Source organism: Coloeus monedula (assembly GCF_965178545.1).
Source record: "Coloeus monedula genome assembly, chromosome: 25".
In the NCBI taxonomy this organism is placed as follows: domain Eukaryota; kingdom Metazoa; phylum Chordata; class Aves; order Passeriformes; family Corvidae; genus Coloeus; species Coloeus monedula.
In genome coordinates this window covers 5549157-5569366 of record NC_138805.1, presented here as the reverse complement: position 1 = coordinate 5569366, position 20210 = coordinate 5549157, and the positions used below count along the sequence as shown (strand labels likewise).

At 49.9% G+C, this 20210-nt stretch overlaps 1 protein-coding gene across 1 annotated transcript in view; it reads right to left on the bottom strand.

Moving 5' to 3' along the window:
* The window catches only part of NCAM1 (neural cell adhesion molecule 1), a gene marked incomplete at its 3' end in the record, with an annotated part of 83417 nt that overhangs the window by 11146 nt on the left and 52061 nt on the right, over window positions 1-20210 (bottom strand). Inside the window, exons 9-15 of the mRNA XM_082296829.1 lie at window positions 17599-17749; window positions 16372-16556; window positions 15962-16058; window positions 15157-15327; window positions 14380-14511; window positions 1946-2070; window positions 654-834 (exon numbers count right to left, since the gene is read on the bottom strand). Of these exons, the coding sequence (XP_082152955.1) occupies window positions 654-834; window positions 1946-2070; window positions 14380-14511; window positions 15157-15327; window positions 15962-16058; window positions 16372-16556; window positions 17599-17749 (1042 nt within the window). The remainder of the gene's footprint in view (window positions 1-653; window positions 835-1945; window positions 2071-14379; window positions 14512-15156; window positions 15328-15961; window positions 16059-16371; window positions 16557-17598; window positions 17750-20210) is intronic.

Genomic DNA, 20210 nt, shown 5'->3' with positions numbered 1-20210 from the left:
CTCAATTCCAGTTTCTCAGCCAAGAATTCTGCTCGCTTTTCAAGCACACTAATAAGTACAGTCTGTCTTAAGAGCTTCCAGCAGCACCCTAAAGCTTTTGAATTATTTTTCCCTAATGCCCTCCCCAACATGAAAGTGTTGCTATTTGAAAATTACTGTCATTTGGTAATTTGAATCGAAAAACGCTCCGAGAAAGATTTTCACTGCCTCCTCTTCCAACTGCCAGCAAACTCCTGGTGCCTTTTTTCCACCAAAGATGGACAAACAAGCAGGAAGGGAGATCTGGGAGGGAAATCTGCCTTGTGAAAAGCATCACCCTGCAGAGCTGAAAGGTCTATTTGAGTTTAAAGCGGGAATTTCACTTTCTGCTCTCAGGAAGCTTCTCCTACCTGCTGCTCTTCCCACCTGACACAACGAGCCAGCATCCCCTGGGAACAGCAAGGCAGGGATTTGCCAGGGAACGCTCCCACCAACGCCGTACATGCCTGCCACAGGTATGTACACAGCCAAACCCCTCAGCTTTGGATGGGGGAACCAACCATGAGAGAATGGGCTTCAAGCAAGCGAGCTGTCAGGGTTACTGGGGCACATTAGGGGCGGCTCTGTGGCATTAATGGGCAGCAGAGTCCACGGGAGAGGCGGAGCAGCAGTACCTGGGATGACGGTGGGCTGGGCCGAGGTGCGGAAGGCGTAGTGGGCTGGCTTGGACTTGCCCTGCTGGTTCTCAGCGATCACGTACACCTCGTAGTCAGCGTTCCAGTCCAGAGACTTCAGCATCACGTGGTCGCTGCCCGACGGCAGCCGGATCTCCGGCTTCCACTCCGAGGAGTGCTTCTGCAGGGAGGGCACAGCGACGGCGTCAGGAGCAGCCCAGGGCTCGGCAGCAGTGTCACCCCACACAGACACCCCGAGGGTGGCACCCGAGGGGTGCCAGCGAGGGGCCAGGCTCTGCCCAGCGTCATGGGCCGTGAAGTAAAACACAGCAAGTTCTGCCTCAACAGGAGGCAGGGTTTCTTTCCATGGAACGGGCACCCAGGGAACGCTGCCCTCTCTGGAGACATCCCAAACCCACCTGCACGTGTCCAGCTTTGGCACGGGGCTGGGCTGGGGGACCTCCAGAGCTCCCTCCAACCCCAACTATTCTGGGATTCAGTGAAACCATCACAGGCTGCTGGCTCTGAGTGGACAATGAGATGCCCAAGCAGCCTCTCTCCTGCTCAGAATCCTGTTTTCTTCCTCACTTCCTCCTCTCATCTTTGCCCCATCACTAAACTTTTTTCAGAGGGCAAAAGCTGCAACTTCTGTTCCTCTCCCCCCTGCAGAAGTGCTCTTTCACATCTCAGCACGTCAAATTTAAACCATCTGAGTGACAGAGATTTCTTTCTTCAATTCACCCCCTCCAAGAGCCCAGTGAGCCCGGAGCAGCCTGGGCTGTGCCACTGATGCCTTTTCCTGGTCTTAAAATCAAGAGTCATACACGGTTAGAAGGGGAAAAGGGATTTTACCTTGGTATTTATTTTAAGGATCCTCAGGTGCACACGTCCAGGTCATATGCACCGAGATGCACCCCGCCGAGTCTATCTCTGTGTCTGTCTCTGTGTCTCTCCGTGTCCCTCCCCCCAACACTGGGTATATCATTATAGGTGTTACTAATTAGCAGATCTATCAAAGATTCCCCAATGAGAGGCTCAAGTGAGCCCCCCTCCCCAAGGAGCCTTCCCCTGGATGGTTCTATCTTGGTTTACAGAATGTGTTCTGGAGAGCACCTTGGGCTCTGGGGCACACTGATCCCTGGCTACGAAGCTTCTAAAATGTTGAGTCTCTCAGCTTGACAAACAAGTCCAAGAATGTAGGCAAAAAGCACTGAGAATACAGAAGTTGTAAAAAAGGTATAACAGGGGTATAAAAGAAAAGGCAAAAATCTTCACGGCATCACCGCACTTACAGCTTTGTACTTGATCAGGTAGTGCCTGATGGGGGAGCCACCATCGTCCTGCTTGATGACGTTCACTTTGATGGAGTTTCCATCCTCTCCTATGTGCCCTTCCAGCTTGGGGGCGCTGGGTTCCCCTGCAACAACGGGGATTCAGCGTTATTCGTGTAAAAACAAAGTATTATCAAGGAAAAAGTACGCAGCAAAATCAGAAAAAATGCTTCATTATCCTCAGCTCAGGGTACCAGCTGACCCACAGAGGACACCGTGTGTTTGGGGTACAAATATTTGCCACGCCCAAGGATTTCTTGCATTTGCACACCACCGAATCTCCGTTTTTGTGTGTGCTGGAATGGAGTCAAAGAGATCCCACCCTCCCCCAAGAACATCCCCAAGCAGTGACCAATTCCTCGCTGCCTCTGTTGCAAGAACTGCTGTGAAACACCTGGCAAACATCAAGAAGGGCTCTGTGGCTGCTCCTGTGGGCTGGGGATGTAAAGAGCATCACTGAAAAGGACCTTGTGCCTCCCACACAGACCCAGGTCTGCACTCTGAATTTGTTTAGGGGTTCTGGAGTTGCTGCACCAGAGACTCACTTAAATGAGGATGAAAACACTGAGCAGAACCCCAGAGCACATCCTGTCACTCAGCCTGCACTGGTGGAACTCCAGTGGGTACTGGAGAGAGCTGGACCCCTTCACTCTACTGGAATAACCATTTTTAGGAGAAAAAAAGCTATCATTTCCCAAACTGCATGCCTGCCATCAGCAGGAAATGGAAATGTCCCTTCCTTCTGCAGGGCACACTGATTTACAGCCCCATCCCTGCAACCCACAGCTCCCAAACTGCTTCTCCTACTCAATTCCTCCACACCACAGGAGGATCCCAATCCCACCTTGCACCTCTGCTAAAAATGCCAAGTACAGAAGGTCTGGTTCCATATTTACACCCCCTGAATTTGTGTCCAGCTACTCATGGGCAGCACAGGCATTCCTGAGTGGCCAGAGGAAGATGCATCTTCCAACATCCTTCAGAAGTTCATCTTCAGAAGGAATTTGAAGCCCTTTCCCCATCCTCCTCCCTTTCAAAGGAGTATGAGCACAATTTTTTGGTGAAATACCAATGGGAAAACTGCAAGACCTGGGCTGAACGTGTGATTTAAGATGCATTTCCTTTCCTTGCACTGTTCCAAGAAGGGAATCAATCACACTCCAGGAGAGTGGGACACACACATTTGTGTTTCACAACACAGCAGCTCCTCTGACGGATGTAGAGAGGCAACACTCCTTTTTTCCAGGTTATATTTTTGCTTTTCCAAATCCTTTCCTTGCCTTTATCCCCATCACAAGGCTCCCACACACCCCCTGGACATTCCAGATGTGGATTCCACCCTGGGACAGCTTTCTTAGTGTACACTGAACATAAAAAGGTGACACAAGGCTGGTTTAAGGCACAAATAAACAGGAAAGCTTCATCCTCAGCTGGCCATACTGAACATATCAGTCAAACAAGCAATTACATTTTCACCCTCAATCCCAAAAGACAAACAGCACCACAAGTCCCTGCTTTTGACTGTGGAGTTGACTGGAAGGAGCTATTCTGCACTAACTGTGTTGTGGTTAGGCACTGATAATTCACAGATCCCAGGAGCAAATGCCTGGTTCTGTCACTTTGTGCCCCACAGCAGCTCCCAGAACAGGCAGGGGCACTCCTGGCTGCTGCCCTGGGTGAACCCTGAGCCACCCGAGACCCCCTGAGCAGCAGTGCTGAATTCCTGCCATATTTGTGGCAGATGGACAGAACAAGACCAGCATCTCCTTGGTCCCCTCTAGCTCCGAGATAATTAGTAATGAGTACAGAGATTTTGAAGTGCTAAGGGAACACTGCACTTGCAGAATCTGACCTTTTATCCAACACAGGCTGGATTTTTTTTCCCAGTGATTGAGCACCAAGACTAATAGGAACACCCTTTGGAAAGATGCTTATTTTTGATTTTAAATGTCAGAGATGCTGCTGTACTTTAGACACAGCCATTCCCGTGATTAATTACTTGCTTTGCCAAAACTTTTCTTACCTTTTCTTCACTCTGAATTACCTAATTTCTAGCTCCTGATTCACTCCTTCCTCCCCCAATACTTTAAATTCATTTCTGCTTTGAGAAACATTTCTCTTCAAATAAAAGAATACTCCTAAGGGCTGAAAACCAACAGGTGGAGCAGTGCAAGCCCTAGTAAAGAACAGCTTTCTCTCCATAAATACACGTTTATTTAATTTATCTCAAGCAGGTGGATGCAATCCAGACACAGGGCTGTAAAATTAAAACTGGGTTAGTGTGTCAAACAGAAGTTTAGTGGGAAAAGTTTAGTCCAGCAGAATCAGCAACCCTATAATGAGTGAAAATGTGAGTAGCTGAAGAGAGAAGGTGGTCAGCAGCAGGTTAGAGAAGGGACTCATGCTCAGCCATGCATCCTCCCTGCAGCACGGGGCTGCAAAGCAAACCAGCATTACAGGGCTGCTTCATGCCAGGGCAGCTCCCGTTCACACACGGCAGAAATCGGCCTGTCCCACCCTCCTCAGAGCCTTTAAAACAGGGCAATCCTTTAAGGACCCCACATGATGCTGCTGCTGCTTGGCTGGCTGCGAGCCAGCAGCTCCACAGAGTCCAGATTTCCCCTGTATAATCCTCAAATATCTGATTAAAATCCTCTCTGCGCAGGAGGGGTGCAAGACCTTGTGCTCCCAGTGACAACGCCGAGGGACTCAGGCTGAGCCACGCTCAAACTTCACCCCCAGGACACTCAGCAAAGGACAAAAGGCCCCCAGCAGGTGCTTTACCTGTGGAGAAGCTCTGCCTTCCTTCCCAGCAGCCAGGTTTAACTCGCAGGAAGGCAGCAGCCTTTGCTGGGAATCCAGGACAGCCCATCCCTGCAGTGTCCCTGCCAGGGCTCACAATCCAGGGGGAGCTCAGCCATCCCCTCCCTGGGCTCCAAATGAACTCAGGGTGAGTCTGATCAGTGAAATAAGGACTTTTCTCCAGGCTCCCAAAGCCTGAATGGCTTCCCAAACCTGCTGGTGAGAGGGGAGCTGAGGGCAGTGCTCTGAGCCACTACATTTCCAATTTATTTTTCATCCACTCCCTGCTAAGCCATTAGCACCAATCCTCTCCTGCTGCAGGGAAGCAGGAAATGTTTCCTGGTATCGTCTCAACCCTTTGGTTTCTCTTCAGTGCTTCCTTGCCCTAACACTGGTCTGTTGGGTTTCAGAAGTTCTTGTTTTTATTACGTTTTTCAGAGGGTGCCACAAGCACCGGGCGTGGGTGCAACCTGAGGTGGGGAGAGAAGAGAATATGAAAAATCTGCACTTTAAACTGAGCTTAAACCCTTGCCCAGCTGGCAGCAAGGAAAGGTCCTGCATCCTCCCTGCGCTCAGAGAGGAGAATTGGCAATTTTGGCAGCAGAGGAATGAGGAAAGGGCTGATTTCTGCAATCTTTGAGCACCACGTAAACAGGACTGGGAACAGACACCAGGGAGAGCCTCCACGAGGGGCAAAACCACCGAGAAAGAACAGGCTGGGGGTCAGGGGGCACACGAGGGAAGCAAACAGCAGCAGCAGAAATAAGAACAAAACCAGAACGTGCAGAAACGAGACAGCCACGTCTCCCATCCTCCTGGAATTCCACCAGAGGGAAGAGACCGGGGACAGGGTCCTTCTGTGCATGCAGTCATGTGGGAAGGTTACTGGTGTTAGTTTTGTTTTCCTGGCAAACCCCAGCCTAAATCCTTTCCTGGGGGTGGTTCCAGACAAAAAGGTGATTCCAGAACTCCTGGATTGTAAAAATCCAACTGCTGCCTGATTCTCACAGTTCCTTGTTTGGCTGGGGCAGCAGAAAAGCAGGAGCTTCCCTCCCTCCCTCCGCCGAGATTGTGCACAGAGTGAAGCTGTAAAAATCACAAGGCTGCAGGAATTGTTCTTCATCACCCCACACTTTACTGGAGACTGATCCCATCTCCAGGAAGTGCCAGGGTCAATCATTTGCTTCTTGATTTGATGAGGATCAGCAGCTCCTGTGAGCTGAGCTCAGGTTCAACTCTTGCCAGGCTCCCAGAGACTCCGTGGGAGGAACGAGGGGCTCTGGCAGGAAAAGTGCAGCAGCACCTCTGATGTGAACTGTGTGAGGTCTGGCTCCCAGCAGGAACTCCGTGTGTGCTATTCTACAGTATTTGTATGCAGCATTTTATATAGGCTATTTTATAATAGCATGTTATATAGAGTATTTTATAATAGCATGTTATATAGAGTATTTTATAATACAGCTCTCGTCCTAGCTATGCTTAAGTTTCACTCACAATAAAAAGAAGATTATTTCTTAAATCAAATTGTGACACGCTTCCCAATAACCAGATTTCATAAGGAATTCAGGATTATTTTGGAAGGCTATTAAACATGTACAGTGTGGATGTGTGCACATATCCCTCTGTAAATGGGTGTTTTATAGGGTCAAAATGCTGCTAAAGCAACAGGAGAGAGGGTGCTCCCAGGATCTGAGCCCTAACCTCCCGTCAGATTCGAGTCTGTGGTTGGTACCCTGAGAGGCAAAAGGATTTTGGCCTTTGGTGTTCATTGCAGAGGTTTTTTAGCACCATCCTAGGACAGTTCCTTGTAGGACTCTGAGAATGCAGAAGCAAATGACTGAGCCAAGGGATTTTTTGGGGTTTTTCTCCTGTTTTCCCTGCAAGTTTTTTCCAGCTCAGTGCAGCAGCCTGAAGTCGAGTTCTTCCCATGCAGACAGTGACGAGCAACTCCTCCAAAAAGGCTCGGTGGGAAAGGATTTTTTTTTTTTGGAATTTGGAGATCCCGGAGGGGAATCCTCACCCCAAAAATCTAGGCAACCAATCAGAACAAAGTATTTTACCTTCTGTTCACCAGCGAGGACGACATCATCAGCACCATGCAAGCCACATGACAAATTCACATGATACGCACGCACATGAGTTTGGTTGAAAGGAAAGTGGAGGAGGTCACATGGAAAATACAAAAAAATTAAAAAACTGATGTAAACAATGGGCAAGGGAAAAAAATCCACAACAGAATTACAGAGTAAATAAAAATAGGAGCAAAATTAAATTAGCCAGCATATATCAGAAACACCGGGGGGGACAGTAAAACCGCCTGGAAAATAAGAATATTAAACCACAGCAAGCACTGAGTTATAGCCTTGTGTTAGGCACAGCTGCGTCACTGCTTAGTCATACAAAGAACAAAAGGAACTAAAATCACTGTAGTGTGTGCCAGGACTGCTGGAGGAATCCACAAAACTGCTGGGAAGAAAAAGGGAATATTGTTATTCTGGGGCAGCGGAGGCAAAAGGGTCAAAATCAGCCCAAAACGAGGACAAACCTTGGCACCCCACACTGGTGTGCCCTCCCTCTGCAGCACCAACGTGCTCCTAAACAACAACAACAACAACAACAACTGCAAAGGAGAAAATCCTGCTGAGGGTGACCATTGCCAAGGACAGATTTCCATCCAGGAGCTGCGGCTGGATTGGGGTCAGTGGGGGCCACCCAGCAGTGACACCAAGGGGTTGGGGTGTGCAGGGGGGCTCTGCCAGCCAGGACAGGGCAATCCATCACCAACAGGGCCCAAGGAAGGCAGCAGCTGCTGGGAGAGATGGAGGAGTGCAGGGAGAGTGGCAGGGAATGAGGAAAAATCAGCTGCCAGCTCGGAGCAGAGCACTGAGCCCAAGCTCTGCTCCCCTTCCCAAATCACTTCATAACTCGCATTTCTCATGCTCGTGCCTCTGTCTCATCCTAATGAGGCTACTCCACAGTGCTCTGGTAGTTCCCTGTTAATTTGATGTATAGAGAATTAAACCCTTAATCTTTTGGGTGCTTGTCTCTGACAAGATTAAGGACAGACCATTAGCGGGGAAAAAACTGATGGCACAGAATGTAAAATCCATTTGTTACAGCCAAGCTCTCAATCCATTCTCTTTGAACACACGCTCACAGAACTCTGGGCACTGTGAAGGAGGGAGGTTTAAGAGTTACTGTGAGATTGCCTGCAAGGAAAATCAGTGTCTTCTGGTCTGGAAGAAACATCTCCCAAACCCCAGTAAGCCCAGCATAACCTGAGATTTCAAAACAGACAAGAGAGGCTGCCTGAACTCATGAGAGGAAGCTTTAGGTAAAGACCAAGGGCAGAATTAGCAGCATAAATAGAATAAAATGGCTTGGATTGGAAAGAACCTTAAAGATTATCCAGTCCTGGGCAGGGGCACTTTCCACTATCCCAGGTTGCTCCAAGCCCCGTCCAACCTGAAAAAAAATCCCCGTTTTCAAGTGAGCTCAACCATTGCAAGGCAGAACAGATCCCAGAGTGGAGAGAGCTGCAAGGAAAACATCAAAACTGGTACAGAACTATTTACTGGAGCAACCTCAGAGGGTTAAATCCAAGCAGCCACATTCCCAAACCTCTTCCGTGCCTACAGACATCTCCCACACGCCACTGATCCCACCAAGCCCGAGCCCCAATAATGCAGTGAAGAAAACTCTGCAGCCTCATTAGGTTTCTGTCCCTGCCTCTGGTGCCACAGAGCAGCTCTCATTTCCTAATTGCTCCTGGTTTCATTCACTGAACTCCCGAGGTGAGGCAAGGGGAGAGCACAGATCACTCACAGCAGCAGCAGTAATTAAATGATGCAGAGCCAGAGGAGCAGCTGCCCCATGCCAGTGCCCTTCCTCTACTGTTGAATTTCACATTTTCACAGGCTGCAGCACAACCCAGCATACAAATGTGGGCACTGTCTGCATAAATGCAGTGAATACACAAATAACGGCCCTGCTCCTGCTCAGAGCAGAGCCTGAACTTCAGTGCAGGTGAAAAGAGAAACTTTCACCCCCAAAAAGCCAACACCCCTCCGCCTCCTCCACACACAGCCCCCACAGCAAAAAACTGTGGAAAATGTTTATCAGTAATTAGCTCTTAGGATCTTTTCTGGGCAAAGATTTTTTTTTTTAAGGAACAAAATGTTCTGTAAAACATGAACCCAACGTTTTCCCTCCAAGGGAAGCTGTCTCCAGCCCACACATGAACAGCCAGGAGGAGTCTCTGTCTCCTAAGGAATAAAGAATGATTAGCAGCCCCTGCCCTTTGTCCTCTCCAGCCCATCCTCCAAGTCTGACAGGAATTAAAAGGTCTCTTCAGCACCTGAGTGCATCAGGGATCGGGGTTTGGCACTTTATAAATAAAAACTGCTGCACAAGGAACACGCTGGCTGTGGGCACTAGCAGACACAGGACATGTAAAGCCACATGTAAGACCATGAAACGTGCCAGTCATAAATGCAGCATTAATTATAATTAATTATAAATTCCTGTGACTGGCCATACTCTCCTCTCCCTCCATCCCAACCCCCAGAATCATCCCACACTTCATGCTTTTAGTGTTTTCCATTCAGAAGCAATGAACCATTTCTAACCCCCTTAGGTAAATACCTCAGTGACCTCTGATTCCCACAAACACACTCTTTATTATTGCAAATTCCAAACACACACATGCACCAGGTAAACTCAGATCTTCCTTAGATGTTTTTCTTCTTCTTCCTTGACCACCCAACCAACGAGTGAGTCTGAATCCAGTTCCCACCTCAGACTGGGATTCCTTGGGAGGTCTGAGACCTCTTTTAAGGGCACTGGGGCTAAGCTGGGATCTCTCCTGCAGGATATTCTACCTCCTCATTTGCATCTTCTTCCAGCCTCCAATATCCCTAATTTTAATACCAACTGTATCTCCCTATATTCAAAGCAAACAGAGCGAGGCAGGGCAGCAAGGAAATTATTTCATCCACATCCCTTTTGCAAAGGCAGCTTTATCACTAAAATGGGAAACAGGAAAGGAAACCATTCGTTTTGGAAATTATAATCTGTGGGGCATTTTTTTCCCCTCTTTCTCTCCCTCTCTGTGCTTCTTCTCCATCTCTTATTCCCATTTTTCAGCCCGTGCTCGGCGGAATGAGGGGCGGGGGGGGGGCAAGAGTGACACCATGCTGGGCTCTCAACATGCTCACACAGCAAACTGCTGCTAACAGACACCAAACAGTGCCACAGAGCCCTGGAATTCCCTGGATCCGGGGCTCCAGCAGCACAGGCAGCACTCCAGAGCAAGGGGAGCAGTCCCCAGCTACTCACTCGGTGCCGCTGAGCTCCGGGATGCGGCGGGAGGCTGGGTTGCTATGGAAACAGGAAGGATGGACAGGACACAGTCAAGGTGAGGCACTCCACGGGAATCAGGGGGAGAGGCAGGGCCAGGGGTGACAGGAGGGGAGGAGAGGAGGTTTAATGAGGAGGGAGGTGAGGGTGACACCGAGGCCGCGTGGCGGGCGGGTGTCACCCACAGAGGCTGCAGAAATCCTGCCCTGCTGCTGTTTGCCAAGTCAGGGACGGGGGTGCTGGCAGCCCCAGGGCCCTCCAGGGGACAGGGAAGGCAGCCTGCCCTGAGGCTTTCCTCATCCTGAAGTGTTCTGAAGCTCCAAATTCCCAGTTTTACCCCCCCTTTTGGCCCCAACCAGCCCATTAATGGAATATTTGGGAGGCCTCCAGGAGCAATTCCTGAGGACCCCCCATCTCACTGCATGACACCCAGGGAGCAAAGAGAGAGGGGGGAAAATTGGTCAAAGAACCCTAAAGGTGTGAGCACCTCAGGAAATAAATGAGTTTGGAGAGAAGCCTGCACTCCCCAGAGCACAGACTGTGCAAGCACTGACACCAGGATCTCCAGGGCACAAGGACAAGGAATGTCTTTGCTTCCACGAGTCCTGGGAAGAACCCAGCAGGAGGGACAGGAGCTGGGAGGGATTTCTCTGTTAGTGCCCACAAAACCTTTAAAACCAAAAGAATTCTCACTGCTGTGCCTCCAACAGGCAGAGAACTGTGGGGACACGAGGAGGGTAAACCAGACCTTGGGAAGCTGCAGAGCAGCCCCAGGGAGAGAGATCTGGGGGGAAAAACCTCCAGGGAAGCAGGAAAACAGCCAGGGGTGTTAGAAGTGCACCACACTCAGTGAAGAAATCATGCAGAGCACACAGGAGCAAACCCCTCCTGCCATACTCACTCTCTGCTGCACGGGAGGTGGGGGCAGCAGCACTGGCTAAAGAAAGAGAAATAAGGTGAGCAAAGGGAGGGGAATCCTGCAAAATGCTGCCAAAACCCAGGAAATGAGAAGATGTGGAATGTGGAGGTGATTTTAGTGTTGGTTTGCAGGCTTGGGGGTTTGTACACGAAGATGTTTCGGTACCAGCCCCACACACAGCACACACACGCTCAGGGCCAAAAACTCCCCCTGCTCCCCAGGCCTTTGTTTGGCTTCAGAGTCGTAAGGAAAACAAAACTAAGAAAAGCAGCAAATTGTAAAAATGAAAATAGAAAGCCAGGTCAACTCAGATGCTCTCCCAACCCCCAGAATTCTCATCTGTGCCAGGATAATACATAATTATCACTAATTACCTCATGGAGAGGCCCTCTAAGATAGACAGAAACTGCTTTTACTTATTGAGGGAAATGAAATAAATCAAAATGACTTCAGACTTATCCCAGCAGGCATTAAAAACTGTGTCAGGTTTTACATTCAGACAGAAAGTTGAAATAATAGGGCAAGGAAAACGAGTGGCTTTGGTTAATCCGAGCTGTAAAATTCCTGAAACATCTTTGTGACCTTCAAATCACACTTGGGGGGGGACACAAATTCTTCCTGCTTTTGACTCTGCCCACAAACAGGTGACTGGAATTCCAGCAGAGATGGAAAAAAAAGGGCATTTCTGTGGTGCCATTTCCTCAGTCAGGATCTGAGATGGGCTCTGGGAAGGAGCAGAGAGAGAACTGGAGGACACAATGCCCAGGATGATCCCAGCTGCAAAGCTTGGAAGAGCAGGATGGATTTGTAAATGAAAAATGGGTTAAAGGAGGACGAACTGGAACTTACCCTGCAGCTGGGGAGCACAGAGTGCATGACAGCCCATTGCCCCATGAAAATTAAAAAAAAAAGCGAAAGACTCCAGTACAAAAGTGATGGAATGTTCTGCAAAACCACCTACCTGTCCCCAGGTGAGGGCCATGAGGCTGGGCAGACAGGTCTGGCGGTGGGGCTGAAACAGAGCTTTTCATGTTCTTTTTCCTCTCTTCTCAACTGGATTTTTCCCCTCTTCCTGCAGCACTGATGTGGATCCCCAGCCCTGCCCTCCCTGGGGGGCTGTTGGTTATCTCCAATTCAGAAGGGCCCCAACCCTCAGCCTCTAACCCTGACCACGATCAGCCTCAAGGAATTATTTCTCCTGGAATTAACAGGCTCCAAACAATTTCAGGCTGCACAAATATTCTGGAAATGCCTCCCAGGTGCCTCCCTAACTGCTGCAATTTGCAATCCTGCCTGTCCATCTGTCCATCCATCCTTCCCCTTCCTGCTCCACTAAATCCAAGCTTTTGTCCAGTGCAATCTTTAAGGGGGAACGGCACAGGCGTGATTCAAAATTGGGGTTAAAAATAAAAATACAAAGAAACCTCTCCTGTTTTTTACTTCAGGAATCTCAAAGAATGTGACAGCAGCTCCTTCGAGCTTGTCCCTGTAATCCTGGGAATAGCAGTAGCTCCCCACAAGGATGCATTGATAAATGGAATAATGCTCAGTGGGATGAAGAGGTTTCTTTAGCTCCACTGATCAGCTCTGATTGGAAAGGCACAAAGCTCTGGAGCCATCCCAGTGTTTCACTCCCAGTTACACAGATCCATCACATTTCTGACTCATTCTGCACTGGGGAGGGGGGGACATGTGGGGTTTTTTTTAATTTAGTATGAGATTTATTTATTTAATTACTCAATCTACACAAGAGCTGGAAGACTGGCCAGTGGTAAAAATTATTAGTGAGAAGAGGAAAAAAATTTGAATTTTTTTCTTCCGTTTTGTGCATTCAAAATTGAGGAGATATTCAAAATTTTGAAGTTTTTGTCTGGCTCTGGTCTAAACCAGATCTGCAATTTAGCTGAATTGATTTCCCTGAATTATCTCAATATCATTAAAATTGAACAATTTTTAATGGACTCATAAATATGAAGCCTTCCACTACTCCACTCTGTAGTCAACAAGCTAACTATAATTATTTTTATTATTATTATTATTATTAGATAATCACTACATTAAATATTTCAGTTGCATGCTTTAGAGCACAGACAAAGAGTTAACCCTAATTCTGTTCTAAAACACAGCACAGTGACTACTCCAGAGTCAGTGTTGTTAGGAAATGGACACTACCAGTTACTGCAATCCTAAAGCCCCTGAGGGGAAAAAGGCACTAAATTAAAAGCTAAAAGTTCTGGGTGTTAGAGGAACACTCTAAAAACACAAAGAGAGAGTGAAAGAAATGCAGAGAGCACTTACGTGGGTGAGGGATGCCTGCAGTTTATCCACGGATGGGACACAGACCAAAAATAAAATAAAGAGATAGACACACACACACAAAAAATAAACGTAGAGGATGTGAGGAGACAGAGAATATGGAGCTGGAAAATCCCAATCCCAGTGTGTCCTGCTCAGCAGTGATGGGCAGAAGGTGGCAAAGTGGAGCCCAGGCACAGCTCAGGGGGCTCCAGACATGCTCGGGGGGGGCTGGGAAGTGCCAGCCCCGGGTCCAGCAGGGGGGTCTGGAGAGAGAATTCTGGCAGAGCTAGAGAGCAGCTACACAGGGCTGGGAAGGACAGGTGCAGGGCTGAATGCAGGGGCAATGGGAAAGAAGAGCCACGGGAGAACCACCTCTTCCTGCCTGCTTTGCTCACATCTCCCCTGCCCACTCCACTCTTTCGGTTTTTTCCTCTTTTCCTCCTTCCCACCTTGAAGAACTCCCTGGTTTTAATTCCTTCCCCAACAGGAGGACAGTGCTGGGCACAGCAGAACATGGAAGAGGGCCCAGGGAGAGCAGAGAAGAGCCTGAGGAATCCATGGAATCCCCTCAAGTGCTGCATGGGCATCTCAAAGCAGGATGTGCAGAACAGAGAAACCCTCCCTCCCTTCTCCTTCCGCAACCCAAGGCCAGTCCTGTGCTCAACACCTTAATCTGCAAAACAAACCAGCCTTGTGACAGTGCCATCACATTCTCTGTGACCAAAACCCTTCTCAGTTGCTTTTTCTCATTGAAATTCTCCTTTCCACAGTCCCTTCTCTTTGGCAACACCAAGGTTGAACTGGAAACACCAACCAGTGCAAAGAGAACAATTCCTCTGCCTCCTCCCTTCACAGAAGATTTTTTAATTATCAACAAAATCCACTACAACCCAAAACCACAGAGAAAACAGAGGGTGCAGCCAGGTCTGTGAGAGAGAAAAGGTGTGATCCATGCATGGCAGAGATTCCCTGGGGAGGTCCAGGAGAGAGAAGCAGAGGGGGGCTGGGCTGTACTTACGAACTGGTTGTGTCTTGAACTCGGCGGGCAGGCTGAGCTCCCCCACGCCCTTGCCATTGACTGCTGACAGCCTCACGGCATAGGTGGTCTCAGGCTTCAGCCCCGTGATGGTCACCATCCCCTCCACGTTGGCTGGGGCAGAAACAGGGGGGGGAAAAGGCAAAGAAAAGCTCAGGACTCAAAGAAGGAAAGAAACAAACTCTGTTTTCCCCATGCAGGGAGAAAAGAGACAAATAAACCTGACTCTAGCTGGGATCTCATCACTCCAGCGGGGACCTAAACCAAAAATTTCAGCTCTGCACAGGGTTGGTGGTGAAAAACTCAGCTGTGGAGCAGAACTCTCCTTTCCACAGTCCTCCTCAAATCAAAACTCTTTTGATTTATTTGACTCCAAGATGGATTTTATGCTGTGAGCACTGCTATAGATCGCTTCAACAAGACAAGTTTGCTGCTGGAATAGCAGGGTTTATTTTCCAAGGGGGACTAAAGGGTGACAGATGGGGGTTGAAAAGCCTCCTGTGGGAAGCAGCAAGTGAAAACTTTTATTCCAAGCACAGGGTTCATCACCTTGCTCAGAGAGGTCTGTGACAGAGCTCTCAGCACAGCCCAACTCTCATTTCCACTTGAAAATTCCAGGTGTCGCTCCCAGCAAATGTTTAAAAACCTGTCTGGGGCCTCCAACCCGAACCCTCCACCCTCCCCGGCTTTTCCCTAAAGGAAAGTCACTTTTTTTTCAGTGCAGCTGGGTAAAGAACCAGCTTTTTCTGTCGTTCCTACCTTCCTTGGCATCATAGAGCCTGGAGTGCCACTCGACCTCACCCAGGGCCCTCCACTCTGCCTTGTACCTGAGGATGGGCACCCCGCCCGTGGCCTCGGGCTCGTCGAACTCCACCTGGGCACTGCTGGAATAGGGCTCCACTCTGCCGATGGACGGGGACGAGGGGGTGTCTGGGGACAAGGGACAACAGCCAGTGAGACACAGGGAACTGGGAAGGGAGCTTCAGTGGCAGCTGGGAACACCAAACAGCCCCTGGCAGCATACAGCAGAGGAGAAGGGCAGGGCTGAGGCTCGGAGAGTGTTTAGGCAGCTTTTGACAATGTTAATTAGTGCACAGCTCTTCATTTTGTCTCCTCTCTAAGGGGCTGGAGACTCCCAGTCCCTTCTCCAAAACAAAACAAGCAGGGCAGTGCAGCAAAGGCATCCTGGGTGCCACTCTGTGCCCACAGCCCCTTCCACAGGGCACTGCAATGCAGAGCTCGACCACTCCCAATCTGCCTCTGTGGCAGCCCTGGAGCCCCTCCCAGGGGCTGGCACAGCTCTGAAGCTCAGGTCCTGCATTACAGCTGCCAGGAGGGCATTTTGCTGATTTGGGGTGCACAAATCAAAGATCACAGCTCTGACAAAGCGCTCTGGGAGCACAGAGAAGAACGAGCCCCTGAGAAACAAGGGAACAGAGATGCTGAGCAGCTCCAACCCAACACGAGATCCATGAACAGCCTCTCCTGCTACCCCAGCAGCACAAACTAGCAAAGCAGGGCCACTCTGCCACCTGCTGACACATCCCCTGCCCTCCAGGCTCACCTGCCTGCACCAGGATGAACTCGGAGGACTCCTGCCCGATGCGGTTCACAGCAGTGCAGTTGTAGTTCCCAAAGTCATTCTCCGAGTCTGGGGTCACCTGTGCGGGGAAGGAAGGCTCAAGCTCTGATCACAAAACCCTTTTCCACTCTGCCAAGGCACCCTGCATTTAGCTGGGGAGAAGCTACAATAAAATCCAGGTGTTTGTGCTCCCAGGGCTGTCCATGGGGGAGAGAACTGCTGTGGGCAAAGATCAGAGGCGAGGAGGGGCTGTGTCTTCTTGTTACCTGATTATCTTCTATGACCTGGTATTTCTCAGCGTTTATATGCTAGAAACTTCCACCAACAGGACAACACTTAATTCCTTCAGCATCAGTTACTGGATGGCACTGAGCCCTCCTGGCTTTCCTCACCTCCAGGTAACTTGCTGAGGGGGTGTTGTAGATCTTGATGTTGCTGTAGTTGGAGCTGGGAAGGAGCTGCCCGTCCCGGAACCAGGAGATGACAGCGCTGGGGTAGGCAAACACCTCACAGGTGATGTTCACTTGGTTTCCTTCCCAGGTGTACACGGCCACAGGGCCCTGGAGCTTGGGGGCATCTGAAAGACACATTTGGGAAAGCAATTGGAGCCAGCCAAGCTCCCAAAGCAGCCCAGGCAGCCTCACTGTGAGGAGGATCCCTTGGCTGGAGTCCACCTTAATGCGGGAAAGGGAACCTAATATAGGAAATGGGAACTGTCCTCTCTTCCAGGGGGATGGGGAGTGTCTTTTGCTGAAGGGCAAAACCTGCTCAGCCCCAAAGCTGCTCCTGCGCAGCGTGGGAGGAGCGGGCAGCAGGATGGATCTGGGAAATTGTGCCAGGAAAGTTGTTCTAGGGGAGAATTTTGATTCCCACCAAATGGGACTGCAGCAGATCCGTGGTGAGGTGTGAAGAGCATCCCAGCTGCAGACAGCTGGAGCAAACACCCTGCAACATCTCAGACTGAGCCTTTTACCAGACTGAGTTGCTTCCACGCCCTCACCCCCAGCACCACGCACATGCTGGGACACAGGGAAGGGACAGGGAATAAACCAGCTCCCTGTAAACCTCCTGTCCCGGGTTGCAGTGTATTCTATTCCCATCCTCAGGAGCTGGTGAAATCAGGTGGGGCAGTGTTTCCTTGCCTCCTCCCCCCAGACTATCTTGCTGTTCATGGCCCATCATTGTCCTGCCCCATGACTCAGAGATAACTCCCTCCGGACTATCTTCTGTTAATGAGCCTAATCAACACTTGGCCTCATGACTATGCATTACCCCATTGTGAGATGCTCCACCCAGAGGGAGGAACCAAGCATCCCATCCTGGATATAACCTGAGATTCTGAACACCAGAGACAACTCTTCCACTGGATTTCCAGAGGACAGGAGCTACACAGCCACCACTGGACCTTCTGAGGAAGAGCAGCCTCTTTTTTCTACAGGATCACCGCTTCAGAGGACTGCAACCACCATTCTACCAGACTGCTGACTAACAGGGTGTCGGGTTGTATCTTGACTCTGTCAATCTGAACCAGCGTTTTCTTTCAGTTTTTCTTTTTTATTTTCCCCATTAAATTGTTATTGTGACTTGGTGCACCTCCCCAGCCCGCCGTGCCTGCTTACACTGCACTTCCAGGTACATGGCCTGCGAGTCCTGGCCGATGGTGTTGCTGGCGGTGCACACGTACTCGCCCGCGTCCGTGTACTGGATCTCCTTGAGGGTCAGCGAGGACACGCGCGCGTGGCTGCGCACGATGATCCGCCCGTCCAGCGTCTGCACGAGAGGGGAACGCCGTCAGAGGCCGAGCCCCGAGCCCCCGAAGGGACAGCACGAACTCTACCTCACGCCAACCCTGCAGAACTGGGGGGATCGCCTCACCTGAGGCCAGGTGAGACCACGAGAGGCAATTCCAAGAGTTCCCTGTCACACAGGGCCCATTGCGGTGGCTCAAAGCACTCAGGAGAAGGGGAAAATAATGAAAAGAAGGACCAAAGTATCAGCTGCTACTGCACATCTGAGGACAAAGTCGAGCTTCTCCCCAGAATGGGAACTGCAGAGATCCAGCTCTGGTTAAAAAGTTTTGCCAGCATGCAAAGAAAAAAACAAGGAAACCTCCCCAAGAGCTTCCCGTCAGAGAATCCAGCCCTTCCTGCTCTCTCAGCAATACTGGTTTTATCTCAGTGGCCCTGAAATGGGGTAAGGAAGAACAGATCCAGAGCTCAGAGTTGAATCAGGCAAAAAGGAAGCTCAGAACTTCCACCTGAACGTGGCACACGAAGAGAGGAAAGTGCAGTGAAAAGGGCAAGAAAACCCTGCCTCAAGCAAATTCCAGAACCATTTCCCACATGCAAGAGAGTGTGGGGATGCCACTGGCAGGGAGACAAGGAATGTAAAATCTAGGGGCATTGCCAGGGGACTGCAGCCACCCCACCCACCCCAGGCTGGGTGTTTTCCTCTCCAGTTTGTCACCAAAGCCCCCCTGCTCCCTTAATCCATGAAAACACAAAGCCATGGACTCCTCTCTCCCTCCTGGTGCTTCTGCCTCAGCCTGGAAGCTCTGAAGCACCAACTCTCTCCTCTCATTTCTGATTCTGCAGCACAAGCACAAGGGAGTAAATTTGGCACCCTTGTGGCTGTGCCTGCTGCTGCATCCTGCCACTCTCCAGGAGCATCTGTTTTCTTGGAAGGTACAGGACAAGCGCTGATGAATGAGTAAAACCCTGAGCATTTCCAACAGCCAAGTGCACAGAAAACATCTCTGGTATCTCAGGTGTCAGACCTCTGGGCCTGAAACTTCTCTCTGTGCTGAGCTAAAGGTCTCAGGCCCTGAGACTGACAAAGTTTCTACAAATAAATGTCACTTGTCACCTCTGTTAGTTCCAGTATCAGTTCATGTGCACCAGGCCAATTTCAAATGCACAAAAATAGAATCTTTGATGACACAAACAACCACAGGTATTTTTCTCCTCTCTTTTTCCCTGCTGCAATCCCTGGCCAATGCCATGAGCTACAAAATCCATCCCTTTCCTGCTGGGAACAGTTATTCCATGGACACATGGTGCTGTGGGCATCATTTCCTAGAGCCTTACATGAAAGCACTGTGGCATCACACAACCCAAACCTGCTTTCATCTCACTCCCCTGGCTGACTGCACTGCTCTCCTTTTGTCTGACTTGTGATTTCCCTCCAAACCCCAGCTCACTTCCAGCCAGATCCACAGATGCCAGGACTCCAGACCTGGGGGAGTATTCTCAATACTTGTCTCTGTCACCTCACCAGAAGAGTATAAGGGACAAAACACTGGTGTAGGATCACCACAGGTAATTCTAGAAAAGGCAATTTTACACCCAAATTCTCCTGCCTTTCTCCCTGCTCCCTCAAGATCCAACACAAAGGAGTGCCAGGAAATCATGGTCAATGCTGATTTCATGAGCAATGCAACTGATTCTGAAGATGAAGCTCTGTTTTTTAATGCAAAAAGGGACAAGGAAGGAAAAAGAGAGATCAGGAGAAAAACGTCTACCCAAGAAAGCACACTGCAAGTTTCCTCTATCCCCACTGCAGCCCATCAGATGCTCTGGCTGTTGGAGACAGGACAGGCAGGAACCTGTGAGCCAGATGCTGACATCTGTAACCCCTCTACTTAAATCTCCCTGATTCCAAGGATCTGGGCCAACAAAACGCTTCCTGTGCCAGGGAGACAAGCTCAGGGACACGGGCAGTAACCCATGGCACAGAACAGAGCAGGATGCTCTCTGTATTGCCAATTATTGCAATTCATCCTGAGCCACTGCAGGCATTTTTCCCCAAACTCTGGCCATGCCCTGGGGCGCAGCCACTGCGGGCACACCTGGCCCAGAGCTCAACAGCTCAGGGCTGAAGGGGCAGAGGACAGACCTTCACCTTCTGGAGCTTTCAGCCCTTTCCCAAACAAACATCCACAAATAATTCCACACACTCCTGTCTCCTCACGCACTTCCCACGTCCTCACAAACCCCCCTGAAAATCCTGACCACAGGCAGAATTCCACCGAAGGAAGATGAGGGGTCTGTCCTTGCTCAGTGCTTGCAGGGCAGTGTTTGATATTTGTATTTAACCTGCAGCCATTCCTCAGGCTGCACCAACTCCCAGTTACCAGAGGGGCATCACCGGTTTGGGCTGTGACTGAGGGAGCACAGAGATGCTGCCAGGACTGACTTCACCTCCTCACCCTAAATTCCTTTAGTGAAAGTGA